Here is a 15314-nt window from a genome sequence, read left to right as displayed (position 1 = left end):
ACTAGCCTCAGGCATTGCCTCTTCTGGGAAGACATCCTCTTACAGGCCAGGATATGACTCATGCGTGCATTCCTAATAGCACCTCACTTGTTTATATTGTCACCACACTGATTTGTAGATATATGGTTTGTCTGACTCTTGTGGGGGCTTGTAAGCATTCTGGCGCAGAGAACTATGACTTACTGGGGCTTACGTCTCTTGCTCAACACAGTACCTAAAATTTAGTAGGCATTCCCTCATAAACATTGAATGAATGAATCAAAGAATGAATAAACATTTAGGAAATGATGTTGTATTAGTCAACTTCTTTCCTCATCACTGTTAAAGATAAAAGAATGCCAAGCCAGGTTGTTCAGAAAGAAGCAAGCACCACATCCCTGAGAGAGGAGCACATCTGGGCAGCCGGGTGTGAGAAGTCGGTTGCATTCCCCATACACGGTTGCCTTTGCAGCTGTACTTTTAACCACTGTAACCACAGAAGTGGGGAAACAATAGGGTGGGGTGAAGTGAAAAGAACATTTTCCAAAACTTCATTTATCTAATAAATATAGATATTTAATTTTGTTTTTTCAGTTATTTAGTTTATTTTAGATTCATATGAAAGTCTACCCTAATTTCTGAATTGTAATGATTTGCGGCATTTGTGTGGGCATTTGTGCATAGCTTGCAATGAAACAGCTGTTCAGACAAAGAAATTGTGATGTATAAAACCTATTGGGTCCAAGGAACACATTCATGCTCCTCAAGACTCGGGTAAAAGCAGTGAAGCAAACAACATACAAAGCCCCTGAGGATTGAAAAATAAGGCTTAGATACTGAATTGTGCTGAAACACTTGAGTTCATCTGGAGGGCCTCTCAACGGTGAATTATTAGAACCAATTTCCCTTTACCCTAAGTGAAGATTTTTCATCAAGAAGAGGTGGAGAACTTATAGAGACTGAAAAGGACCCTCTTTTTTATGACAAATTAGTTCCTACAAAGTATGAACTGCACTAGTCATGAAACAAAAATGCAGAATAATCAGAAAATATTTTACTCTTAAGCTTATCCACTGATAGACTGAAATATTACCTTTAGAGCCTAATAAATCGTTAATTTAATTAGAGCTTCAGTAAATGCTATAGTATCAGACTGATAAACCTGTTTGTTACATGATTATAAACTTTCATGAATTTAAGTGTGAAGTTGCCAGTGTAGAATTGAAAGCTTTATTTTCAATTAAAGCTTAATTTTTTAAGCTTTATTTTCTCAGCTTAAGCGTAAAGCTTTATTTCCTCAAGTAAAGAAATGTTATCGACACTTCATTTAACATGGTTCTAGAAATTCTAAGAAATACAATTAAGCAAGAAAACAAAGTAAAAAGCATAAATATTGAATAGGAGAAAATTAAATCATCATTATTGGCAGATAAAATTATTGTACACACGAAAAACACAAGGGAATCAAGACACTACAAGACACAGATACTTTATTAAGGTCTCTGCTTACAATATTTTCACGTTTATTTATTTGTTTAAATCCTTATTGAATCTTTACAACCATTATTTCCTTGTGCCCCAAATTCGAAAAAGATAGATGTGTAATGTACCAAGTTGAAGATGTCACTTTCTAATCACACTCTTCAGGAATAATCATATTTAATAATTGACATTTAGGCTTCTAGATGCTCTTCTGTGCATACACTATTATTCTAAATATCATGCAGAGAAATAAATGTTGGAGAATAGCCCGCACAATTCTAGAGAAGAAAAGAATTGTGAATCGACTAACTATACACGTGGTTTTAAAATTTGTTTCAGCAGGAATTCACAGAACAATCAACGGCCTAAAATAGAGAATCTGTCAGTCCAGATCTATGTAATTACAAAAAATGCATCCATTTCTAATCAATAGGCTTAAAGTAGATTATTTAGCAAATAAGATGGGAATAACACACTAACCATTTGCAAGCAAAGAAGAAAGGTAACTGACTTACTATCTCAAAATAAATTCCATGTAACTCAAAGATATAAATAAATTTTAAAATAAAAACAAATGCTAGAAGACATGGATGACTCATTTCATATTTTTTGGATGTAAAAAGCATTTCTAGATAAAACATAAAACCTAAAAGCCATAAAAGGAAAAGAGTGATATGTATGACTAGATAAACTTTAGAATGCTGGTAATTTCTTCGCTTCATTTTAAAAAGTCATGACCAAAAGAAAGATAAAAATAAACTGGAGAAAGACAGTAACACTATGACAAGCAAACTTCTGTTATCCTTATAAGACCCCAGAGTCTTACAAGACAGCAAGCAAAAGATGAAGAGTCCAAGAAGGAAATGAACATAGCACATTAACAGAAGGCTCACAGAAGAAATAAAACAAACTTTAAAAGTAGGAAAATGTGCTCAATCTCATTCAGAATAAACAATGCTGATAAAATGAATGAGATAAATGCTTTGCCCATTAAATTGTGAAAATTATAAAGATCACTAAATTTCAGTGCTGAGAAGGGCATAGGAAAATAGGCTGTCTCATATACTGTTAATAGAAATGTAAATTACTACATTTAAGAGGATAATTTGGAAATATATAACAAAAATTGTAATGTATATACCTAGAAATTCTATGTATAAAATGTATATTACTTCTCATAACTAAGAAGAATTGTAAATCTAAAAAAACTGTAGTATATTCATACTGTGGAATACTAACAAAACCATTAAAAAATTATTTTAATGTAAAAAAATACATTTCCTTCTTAGACTCTTCATCTTTTGCTTCCTGACTTATAAGACTCCAGGTTTTAAGGATAACAGAACTTTGCTTGTCATAATATTACTATCTTTTTCCAGTGTATTTTTATCTTTTCTTTTTCTTGCGACTTTTTAAAATTTAGTAAAGAAATTACCAGCATTCTAAAACTAGCATGGTAGTGCTACATATGCTGATAAAGAAAATTGTCTATGTTATTTTGTCAAAAGCTTCTAGGAAGAGAAAACTCTCCAAAAGTCTCCCTCTTTCTCTTACTCCTTCCCCTATCGTTTCCATGAAAATTCCGAAATGTGCAGTGTATCTATCAGCTGTTGCTACATTGATGCTCAACAACAAATCACGTCAAAACTCAGAGGCTTTAAGCAATATTTATTTTCACAAATTGTGTGAGGGTTGAATGATCTACCTCTGGGCTCTGCTGGGTGGTTCTATGGTACCATTATCCACTAGGATGATTCAGGAATGTGAAACTTAAGGAAAGTTGGCTAGGTTCAGTTGGGAATGCTTCTGTTCCATAAGTTTCCCGTCTTTCTCCTGAGACAAGCAGGCTAACCCAGTTGTCATAAGACAGCAAGCAGAAAAATGCAAGGCTGGCCTACCCATCAATTCCACTTCATTTTATTGGCAAAGAAGGTCATATGACCAAACCCAGAATCAGGGAGTGAAGAAATATATTTTCCCTTGGGTAGAAACTTCAATCACATGGCAAAATAGGTGGATTGGGGAAGGAGTGAAGAGTCAAGCCATTAATGCAATATCCTACAGTTGTACATGAGGACAGCCCGGGTTACATTTACAGAAAGACACAAATGTCATCTCTTATCTGAGGAAGCTCTTCTTTTTATTATTATTATTATTATTATTATACTTTAAGTTCTAGGGTACATGTGCATAACGTGCAGGTTTGCCACATATGTATACTTGTGCCATGTTGGTGTGCTGCACCCATCAACTCATCAGCACCCATCAACTCGTCATTTACATCAGGTATAACTCCCAATGCCATCCCTCCCCCCACCCCCCTCCCCATGATAGACCCCGGTGTGTGATGTTCCCCTTCCCGAGTCCAAGTGATCTCATTGTTCAGTTCCCACCTATGAGTGAGAACATGTGGTGTTTGGTTTTCTGTTCTTGCGATAGTTTGCTGAGAATGATGGTTTCAGCTGCATCCATGTCCCAACAAAGGACACAAACTCATCCTTTTTTATGGTTGCATAGTATTCCATGGTGTATATGTGCTCCATTTTCTTAATCCAGTCTGTCACTGATGGACATTTGGGTTGATTCCAAGTCTTTGCTATTGTGAATAGTGCCGCAATAAACATATGTGTGCATGTGTCTTTATAGCAGCATGATTTATCATCCTTTGGGTATATACCCAGTAATGGGATAGTTGGGTCATATGGTACATCTAATTATAGATCCTTGAGGAATCGCCATACTGTTTTCCATAATGGTTGAACCAGTTTACAATCCCACCAACAGTGTAAAAGTGTTCCTATTTCTCCACATCCTCTCCAGCACCTGTTGCTTCCTGACTTTTTAATGATTGCCATTCTAACTGGTGTGAGATGGTATCTCATTGTGGTTTTGATTTGCATTTCTCTGATGGCCAGTGATGATGAGCATTTTTTCATGTGTCTGTTGGCTGTATGAATGTCTTCTTTTGAGAAATGTCTGTTCATATCCTTTGCCCACTTTTTGATGGGGTTGTTTTTTTCTTGTAAATTTGTTTGAGTTCTTTGTAGGTTCTGGATATTAGCCCTTTGTCAGATGAGTAGATTGCAAAAATTTTCTCCCATTCTGTAGGTTGCCTGCTCACTCTGATGGTAGTTTCTTTTGCTGTGCAGAAGCTCTTTAGTTTAATTAGATCCCATTTGTCAATTTTGGCTTTTGCTGTCGCTGCTTTTGGTGTTTTAGACATGAAGTCCTTGCCGATGCCTATGTCCTGAATGGCATTCCCTAGGTTTTCTTCTAGGGTTTTTATGGTATTAGGTCTAGCATTTAAGTCTCTAATCCATCTTGAATTAATTTTCGTATACAGAGTAAGGAAAGGATCCGGTTTCAGCTTTCTACTTATGGCTAGCCAATTTTCCCAGCACCATTTATTAAATAGGCAATCCTTTCCCTATTTCTTGTTTCTCTCAGGTTTGTCAAAGATCAGATGGCTGTAGATGTGTGGTACTATTTCTGAGGACTCTGTTCTGTTCCATTGGTCTATATCTCTGTTTTGGTACCAGTACCATGCTGTTTTGGTTACTGTAGCCTTGTAGTATAGTTTGAAGTCAGGTAGCGTGATGCCTCCAGCTTTGTTCTTTTGACTTAGGATTATCTTGGCAATGAGGGCTCTTTTTTGGTTCCATATGAACTTTAAAGCAGTTTTTTCCAATTCTGTGAAGAAACTCATTGGTAGCTTGATGGGGATGGCATTGAATCTATAAATTACCTTGGACAGTATGGCCATTTTCACGATATTGATTCTTCCCAAACATGAGCATGGTATGTTCTTCCATTTGTTTGTGTCCTCTTTTATTTCACTGAGCAGTGGTTTATAGTTCTCCTTGAAGAGGTCCTTTACATCCCTTGTAAGTTGGATTCCTAGGTATTTTATTCTCTTTGAAGCAATTGTGAATGGAAGTTCATTCATGATTTGACTCTCTGTCTGTCTGTTACTGGTGTATAAGAATGCTTGTGATTTTTGCACATTGATTTTGTATCCTGAGACTTTGCTGAAGTTGCTTATCAGCTTAAGGAGATTTTGGGCTGAGACAATGGGGTTTTCTAAATATACAATCATGTCATCTGCAAACAGGGACAATTTGACTTCTTCTTTTCCTAACTGAATCCCCTTGATTTCTTTCTCTTGCCTGATTGCCCTAGCCAGACCTTCCAACGCTATGTTGAATAGGAGTGGTGAGAGAGGGCATCCCTGTCTTGTGCCAGTTTTCAAAGGGAATTTTTCCAGTTTTTGCCCATTCAGTATGTTATTGGCTGTGGGTTTGTCATAAATAGTTCTTATTATTTTGAGATACGTTCCATCAATACCGAATTTATTGAGCATTTTTAGCATGAAGGGCTGTTGAATTTTGTCAAAGGCCTTTTCTGCATCTATTGAGATAATCATGTGGTTTTTGTCTTTGGTTCTGTTTATGTGCTGGATTACGTTTATTGATTTGCATATGTTGAACCAGCCTTGCATCCCAGGGATGAAGCCCACTTGATCATGGTGGATAAGCTTTTTGATGTGCTGCTGGATCCGGTTTGCCAGTATTTTATTGAGGATTTTTGCATCGATGTTCATCAGGGATATTGGTCTAAAATTCTCTTTTTTTGTTGTGTCTCTGCCAGGCTTTGGTATCAGGATGATGTTGGCCTCATAAAATGAGTTAGGGAGGATTCCCTCTTTTTCTATTGATTGGAATAGTTTCAGAAGGAATGGTACCAGCTCCTCCTTGTACCTCTGGTAGAATTCAGCTGTGAATCCATCTGGTCCTGGACTTTTTTTGGTTGGTAGGTTATTAATTATTGCCTCAATTTCAGAGCCCGCTATTGGTCTATTCAGGGATTCAGCTGAGGAAGCTCTTCTTATCTCAACCACAGCCACATGCTTTCCATTACTTTGTGAAATAAGTTTTGTCTATATGCATATTGAGAAACTTTAGGGAAGAAAAAGTATTTGGGTCATGCAAGGACTTCAATATTCATGGATATCTTAATCTAATAGCAAAAAATATAATCATTTCTTATTGAAATTGTTAACGTTAAAAAAATACTCCTCTCTTAAGCGTGAAATGGGAGCTTTTCCCTTTAATATGATTGATCCAGTTGAAATCATACGCACGTCTTTGTGCCAATAACAGTCACTAGGAAAATGCCATAAACTTATTGGCTTGGGAATGGCTCACCTTTTCCAGAACTGAGAATGAGATGGGTACCTGGTCAAAATAGGGGTGACAAAGAAGGAAGAAATTAAGAACGTTGGAGAAGAAAACAAGAATGTCTACTATCAGAAGGAGGGTTTTTTTTTAATTAGAGAGAAAAAGAGGGAATATTAGAATGAGAATATGCTTAGAAAAAAGTTTGGAAGCCAGTGCTCCAAAATGTTTTCAGTGGTTATTGGGGAAAAGTATGGGATGTAGTGGATGCATGAAAGTTGGAAACTTCCGCTTATTTCTTTTGTCATTTTTTTTTGAGGGGGAGAGTATATAGATGTATATATATGTATACATACATATGTATACATATATACATACATACATATGTATACATATATACATACATATATGAGAGTATACATATCTACATACATATGTGTACATACATAGATACATATATGGAGTATACATACATATATGCATGTATATATTATTATATAAAATAAAAGTATAAATTATTTATTAATATAACTTATTTATAATTAATATTCTCATTTTTTTCTGTAAAATCTAGACTATAATAACCTTGACTGCAAAATTTTCTATTCTAGAATCATAATCTGATTTGTCCCTTGTGAAATGGATAGTACAACAGTATATTTCAAGATTTCTTATCCTTCAATGTTTTAAGTAATTAATAAATTTCATCACAGTTTATCAAGCACTTCTTATTATACAAATTGCAGTGACAACTGCTATGGAACAAGATGATACAACATGTTCCTACAAGTCACATCTCTGCTTCTGCACTTTATCTGCTAAACTGTCTTAGTGAAAAATCACACAATGCTGCCAAATGCGATCCATATAAATTTGTTTTCCTTTATTTGTACTTGACAGCATTCTTTTCCAATGCCCTTGATGACTATTGTCAAATACACTCCATCTTTTACTTTAATTCCTCCAATGAACTTTGGCCTTTCTCGTTCCCAGAAAATAAGTTTGTCTATACCTTGAAAAAATGTGGACCATAACTCATGTTTCCACTCTATTTCCTATCTCCATCTGCAAACTCCAAAACTGGGTAAATTCCTGCCTGCTATTCCCCTAGTCTAAGAATAAGCTAACCCTCCATCTGTAGAAGACCAAACCAACCTTTCATACCCTTAACTCTATCTGTCTCTCTTCCTCCAGAACCTTGCTTCATCAGTCATTTGATCTCTCTTGTTTCTTTGCTTCTATTGTTCTGTTTATTGGCTTTTTACCTTCAAGGTTTTTCATTCCATCCAGACCTAAACTTCAGAATCATGTCTGCTAGATTGAACTTCCATGAAGAAGTATGCTATATTTATGTATTCAAGGCTAGATCCCCAGTGCTTAAAGAAGTACTCACTGGTAGGACCTAACATTTGAGATATATATATATATATGTTCAATGAATCCAACTGCCTATTGGATTTCTGACTTAGACCACAGATATCTCAAAACTGAGCTCTTCACCTACCCCACTGGCAGCTTTTCAAAGTTGCCATTTTCCAGGTGTGGTAGAGAAGTTCCCAGAATTCAGTGGACTTAAGGGACTCTGAAAAGAAGAACAACCTGTGTGAACTGAGGTTGCATACTTCCCACTCCTTCTGCATTGGCTTTGCTTCATGTCCAAGAACAACAGCACAGACTTAAGTTGGAATCCCAAGAAAGACAGCCTACGTTTCTGCCAGCAAGCTTGAATGGGAGAAGACTGCAAAATTTGAATGTCAGAGAAAATAAAGTAGTATTTCTTATCTGACGATGGACTGTGATATAAAGATGCATATACACTCAACAAAAGAGGCACATAAATGAAAGAGCAAGTCAATTTTGCTGAAACGTCAAGGTAAGCTTTGTAAAGGCTTTAACTTTTCAATAGGACCTTGAAATATGAGCCAGTTTAGCAAATAGTGACTTAGCTTGTTATTCTATTTCAGCCCCAGCTAGGTGTACTGCAATTCAGTCCTGGCACTCACCACCCAGAGTTAGCAACACTCTCACAAGTTAAAGAAAATAATACCCAACAAGACTATTATTACTTTGGAAACTTTCCTCTTACGTTGGGATTCCCCAGGCTATCTATACTTCATCTGCATTAGTCAGTGTTCTGCAGAGAAGTAGAATCCAGAGTATGTGTGTAGTAGGGGAGAGAAAGAGATATTTATTTAACAAATTGGCTCATGTGATTGTGAGGGCTGGCAAGTCTGAGATCTGTAGAGCAAGTCGGCCAGCTGGAAATTCAGGTAAGAGCTAACGTTGCAGTTTTGAGTCCAAATTCTGCAGAGCATGCCAGGCAAGCTGGAAACTCTGGTGGGGTTTCTATATTGCAGTCTTGAATTTATAACCAGTTAGTAAGAAGTACAGGTTCATACAACCCCCTCATGTTCAGTAATTTGCTAGAACAACTCATAGAATTCAGGAAAATGCTATACTTAAAATTATGGCTTTATTTGAAGGATATAAAACAGGAAGATCAAACCAATAAAGAGACACATAAGTGAAGTTTAAGAAGCAATACATAGTGCTCTCCTCTCACGGAATCAAGGCATGTCACACTCCCAGCATGTCAATGTGTTCACCAACCAAGAAGTGACACTTAGCCTCAATGTTCATAGTTTTTATTACAGTTTCATTGCATAGTTACAAATGATTAAAAGGTTGTCTATGTGACTGAACTCAATCTTCCACACCACTCCTCTCCCCAGAGGTTGGCTGGCCTAACCTTCTAACAACATGGTTATTATAACCTTCTAATAACATGGTTGGTCTTTCTGGTAACCAGCCACACATTCAAAACCTATCTAGGTGCTTACCTTGAGGCATCTCATTTGTATAAAAAAGACACTCTTATTACTAAAGAAATAAGAGAGTTTTAGAAGGTCTGCATCAGGAACTGAGGATGAAGACATGTCAGATTGTTTATCACATCATCCTCATATAGCTGAAGCAAGGGAATGTAAAGAATGTCATGCAAAATTATATAGAAAGAAAGATCAGGGAAAATTATGGATGACATGAATGCCATACTAAGATGTCTGAATATTTTAATGAGGGTTAGGAGGCAATTGAATGTTCTCAGGAAATGAAATAATATGCGTAGACTTGAGGCTTAGGAAAAGTCATTCTGGAATTAGAGTGAGAGATGGATATAAAGGTATGACTCTAGTCAGGGAAAGTATACGGGGACTCTTTCTGTATTTGAGGTAAGATAAACTGAATCTGTACAATAGGAAGAGATAAAAAGCTTACTCAATAAAATGACATTAAAAAATGACTCTAGAAAATGACAGTAAGTAAGAACAATCACTTCCACAGAGCTTATTTGGCTCCAGGTAAAATTCTAAAAACTTTTCATATATTAACTTTTTCAACCCTCATCCTATAAGGTAGTCACTATTATCTCCAGTTAACAGATAAAAAACTGAGACTTAAGAGGGCAAGTAATTTGCCAAGGTCACACAAGAATCTAGGCAGACTGGCTTCAGCATCTCTACCCTTAACCATTAGGGAACAAAGGGCCTTTGGTTACAAGCCTGGGCAGTTCAAAGAGTAGTTCTTAGATACTCAGACCTAGAAGTATGCTGGGCATAAGTGGAAAATAGGATAGGGTTAGTAGAGAGAAAAGAATGATGACTTTTATTTTGGCTGTGCTAAATTTAAGTGAAACTGACCAACATATACAAATGTCTCTTGTCTGGGCTTCTACAACCAAAGAAAGTAAGCTCTTCCATGCTACATTTTTGGTAACCGATATTTAGTGTTAGATCTAATATCTTAATGATCTGATTTTTTACTCAACTTGATTCTAAATTTTTCTCTACAGTTTCCACCTTTAATTATATTCAACTTTAATGATCAGTTTTCTATGTGTGGAAGCCTATGTCTCTAGTGCCTTATGAAATCCCATTGATTAGTTACTTTTTCCCACTACTATGGCAATGTGAAAGCATCTGATTTCTGCAGTCAGTTGAGTGGTGCTACATTAAGTTTACTCCAAATATTAATAACATGGAAATAACATGGCCCTAGAGAAACATTAAAATTACTGTCATAATTTGTATATGATAAATTAGAATAGAACTGTCTTAGTCTGTTCAGCTGCTATAATAAAATATCACAAGATGAGTGGTTTACAAACAATAGAAATTTATTTTTCACAATTTGGAGGCTGGAAAATCCACGATCAAGGAATTGGTAGATTTGGTGTCTAGCGAAGGCCTGTTTCCTTCTTGACACTTTCTTGCTGTGTCCTCAACATGATGGAACAAGTTCCTTTGGGCATATTTTATAAAGGTACTAATCCTATTAATGAGGGCTCTGCCCTCATCACCTAATCACATCCTCAAAGGCCCCACCTCTTAATACTATAACCTTGGAGGTTAGGAGTTTATCATATTAAGTTTTGTGGGGAAACAAACATTTCAACCATAGCAAGAGGTATATAAAACCACCTAAGGAGACAAACATCACCCTTAGGCAGGCAAGACAGGCCAGATCCTGAGTTGTTACAGGTAGTTTGACAGGCATGAGTAGGGCAGGAGAGGGCTGTCCCTCACCCAGTAGAAACATCAGGTGATGGTTTGGCAATTATCACGTTGCCTCTTTGAAAGTGATAAATTGAGAGCCAGCATCAGGGAAAGGCCATTTCCTGATGGTTTACACCGTTGCTCTAAAATGTTAATTGAATGCAGACACCAAGGAGAAGCAACTTCCTGGGCATGCACAGTAAGAGACAAAATGGTGGAGTATGACATTCCAGGGGCACACCACCAGAAAAGGGAAGAAAGCCTCAGATGGGCATGCGTACAACTTCCTAAACACACTGTGCGTGCTCAGCTCCCACAGGTAAGAAGGGCACTGTGTTTGTGGGCAGCTCATCCTAAGGGAAGAATCGTGGGAAAGAGGCCAGCCTGCAAAGTCCTAGGATCAAGGTTAAACACAGTAGTTGACCTTCAGGTACCCACTTGGATCTCTTCCAAGTGAACTTTCCTTTCTTTCCTGTTCTAAAGACTTTCTAAATAAACTTCCACTCATGCTCTGAAACTTGTCTTCATCTCTTTTTCTGCCTTACGCCCCTCAGTTGAGTTCCACCTTCTAAGGAGGCAAGAACTGAAGTTGCTACAGACCCCTAAGGATTCGCCGCAGGTGACTCGGATACCTTCCACTGGTAACATACTGATTTCATTAATATGTATAATCGATGAATCTAAAGTAAAGTGTCCCTCCCACAGGTAGTTACTCAGCTTTGAAATGTTGAAAAAGAAAGGTCAGGGAGGACATGTTTATTAGTCCCCTCTAGGAATTTCGTGAAAAGAGTGTTACGGTCTCACTGGCAAGATGAATGCATTAAACTGTCTGTCTAGTTTCATTAAATATTTAGTCTTCATACCCCTTGTTATGATTCCAATGACCAAAGAACTTCATAACTATAATTTGTCTTCCAAGAAGAGGTCTGCCTGTAGGACAAAAATGTTATCATTTACCATGTGAATAAATAACTTCGTCCTGACTTGTACAATAAGACATAGCTTCAACTCCCCCCCGAAAGCCTTTGTGTGGACATAGGTAGAAAATTCCTAGGACCCATATTATAGAGGCAATAAAGGGCGAGTTGCCTTTCTGTTGTAGCATAAATTTCAAGGCCTTCAATAAAGTCTTGAGGCCCAGGTGACAGGGTTTCTGATTGGAGAGTTGTTACTTTATATGGTTATATACGTTGTTTTCTTGGTTGCTAACATGGCTGAGGATGGAGAGACTTCAGTTTTTCACTCCTCCAAAGTGACAAATATCTCACTCTGCATGAGCTACTGAGATCACCAAACATGAACTATAGGCAGTGAAGACTACTACTTCAAGTGGCAGAGATAGCTAGATGTTGACCAAAATAGTACTTTCTTTGCATGAAGTACATTTTCGCTGGCAAGAAGTTTTCCTGCAAGGACTATTTCTTAGCCACCCCTTCCCTGACCCCCACAGTTAGATGTAATCATGTGACTAGCTACCATCAAATGAAATTCAAGCATAAGTGACGTGTGTCACTTCCAGGTCAAAGCTTTTCAGAAAGCTTTTCAGCATTCTCAACTCCCTGTTCTTCCTCAGTCACATGGACTCAGTGACTATAAGGTCCTGGAAAACAACACAATCACAAGATGGAGAAAGCCTGGAACTGAAAACCACTGCAAAGAGGTACTGTTTTATGAATGAAAAATAAATATATATTGTGTTTGAACTTTTATAAATTGAAATATTTATTTGTTATAGCCATAGCATTACTCTAACATACCATGAATATATCCTCTGTACTGCTTTGTAGTATCTAAGAATAAACTACTAAAAGCATCCCTGAATTGAGAGCTATGCTGTCATTCTCTCACATCCTCAAATCCATATGAAATTCTTTGATCTTATCAGCAAACATGAGAAGTGTATCCTCATTATAGTTGATCAGTGGCTTGGCATTCTAGTTTTTGCATAAATTGCTATGAGCTTGCTCTACGTAGGTCTTAAAGAGATGATCTACTCTTGGATGACTGACAGATTCAAATCTCTGATGCTGGAAAACTGCAGGACTCCATCCTAGACTATGAGAAATTCTTCAACTGCAAATGTTACCTCTCATTTCCCTCCTACACATACCTGGGAGGTACTTGTTTTTTCTATTTCTTTCATAAGTTCCTGACTTTAAAGACAAAGGGATGGCCCAGCAGTCAAAAAGCACAAACTATTATGGCCAACCAAAGGTGGGCAAATAATAAGAAAAACACACTGTAAATATACAGTGTACCCCTCACTACTCAAAAGTGTTTTCTGAAGACCAGAGGCATCAACATCATAGAGAAGTTTGTTAGAGGTTGGCCGGGCATGGTGACTCACGTCTGTAATCCCAGCACTTTGAGAGGCAGAGGCAGGTGGATCACAAGGTCAGGAGATCGAGACTATCCTGGCTAACACGGTGAAACCCCATTTCTACTAAATATACAAAAACAAATTAGCCAGGTATGGTGGTGGCCACCTGTAGTCCCAGCTATTTGGGAGGCTGAGGCAGGACAATGGTGTGAACCCAGGAGGCAGAGCTTGCGGTGAGTGGAGATGGCATCACTGCACTCCAGCCTGGGTGACAGAGTGAGACTACATCTCAAAAAAAATAAAAATAAAAATAAATAAGTTTCTTAGAGGCAAAAGTTCAGTCCCCCGCCCAGACTTCTAAAAAACAATGGGCAAAGTAACAAGACCCCCAGGTGATCTATGTGCTCATTAAAGCCTGAGAAGCACAGGTTTCCCCTCCCAACCCTTTTCCTACACTTCTACCCCTTTTCCAAGGTGAAGGGTTTATAAGTGTGTGCAATCCACTTAGAGCTGCTTTTGTTACCTAAGAAGTCGTTAATGGAGGAGAGAAATCAGTCAAAAAAACCTGACATCACCTGTCTGGCGAAGGAGCCTAAAAGTGGGTTCAAAAAGATGAATTCCCCAAAACAGGCTTAAAGTCCTCCTCTCCAATCTAACCTAAAGCTCCAAAATGCCTCTGAAGTTTGCAATAGGCACTTCCTTTTTCCCTTGCACTCTCTTTCCTCCTCATAGGTTGACCCAGTAAGTGAGATCACTCCATGAAAGCCCAGCCTTCAACCAAGTGGGCCAGCTGAGCTCACCTTCCTTTTCCTACCAGAGGCACTTATGTCCCCTGTTTAAGCACATGTGGAAATTTGCATTAAAATCTGAAAGTCGAAAAAGACTCATACATTTCAGAATAAAATAAATGTTATTTTATTTGTATTCACCAAGATTAAAATAAATAAGTTCAGGACATTTTACACAGTTAGAGGTTCCTCTAATCCCTGTATTATCACCTTCTGCTATGGAGTTCCAAGACTATAAAGTGAAGGTGTGAGGAAGCAGCTACATTTACACCTATAAGAGGAACATCTATAACAACAAGCAGATTGTTTTACCTAGGAGCCACTTCTCAATATCACTTCATGGTTTTCTTTCTTCCTTTCTCTCTCCTTCCTTTCTCCCTTCTTCCTTCCTTCATGACTTAAAAATATAATCTCAGGCATTTATAAAAATGAACGCATTCCAGATAATTAAGATGATCAAAGATCTATTTATTGCTTTTAAAATTCCAGATCTTTTAGGAAATTTAGTTTACACCTGATCCAAATCCATAGCTTGGAATTCTTTCAAACTCATTCCGCTCTGGGAGACCCTGATTTCCAAAAGAATTAATAGGTAAAAGTTATAATCTCCAAGATTTTGTCATCATCAAAATGAAATAGGCATCGGTGTCAACAGAAGCACTGACACCTGCATAATAATTCAAAAAGTCTTCTTTCGAAACCTGAAGAAAAGAAAAAGGCAAGAAAAGAAAGAAGGAAATGGTGTCAAAATATGTGAGTCATAGCAGAGCATTTTACATTCTCCAAGATATCTTCTATTGGGTGTCATTTGCCACTGTCAATCAAGCAGATTCGAGTCAGGCAAGGAGAGCCTGGCTTGCCTGTCCCTGCTGAGATGGCTCACTGAGCTGGGACATGTGCAAGGGTAGCCAAAGATTCACCTGCTCACTGGCCACATACAGTTCCCTCATGGCCATCACTTTGTACATTAAGATAAGATTTCTAGATCTCTACTGTACTATCCAATATGGTAGCCACT

The 15314-nt window shown here is 37.5% G+C and overlaps 1 protein-coding gene across 1 annotated transcript in view; it reads right to left on the bottom strand.

Moving 5' to 3' along the window:
- Window positions 1-14436: 14436 nt before the first annotated feature.
- Window positions 14437-15314, bottom strand: part of CAPSL (calcyphosine like) — a 46179-nt gene continuing 45301 nt past the window's right edge. Inside the window, exon 5 of the mRNA XM_007961368.3 lies at window positions 14437-14997. Coding sequence (XP_007959559.1) covers window positions 14896-14997 — 102 coding nt within the window. The 3' untranslated portion in view covers window positions 14437-14895. The remainder of the gene's footprint in view (window positions 14998-15314) is intronic.

This window comes from Chlorocebus sabaeus, chromosome 4, assembly GCF_047675955.1.
Source record: "Chlorocebus sabaeus isolate Y175 chromosome 4, mChlSab1.0.hap1, whole genome shotgun sequence".
Taxonomy (NCBI): Eukaryota; Metazoa; Chordata; class Mammalia; order Primates; family Cercopithecidae; genus Chlorocebus; species Chlorocebus sabaeus.
This window is presented reverse-complemented; position numbering and strand designations above follow the sequence as displayed.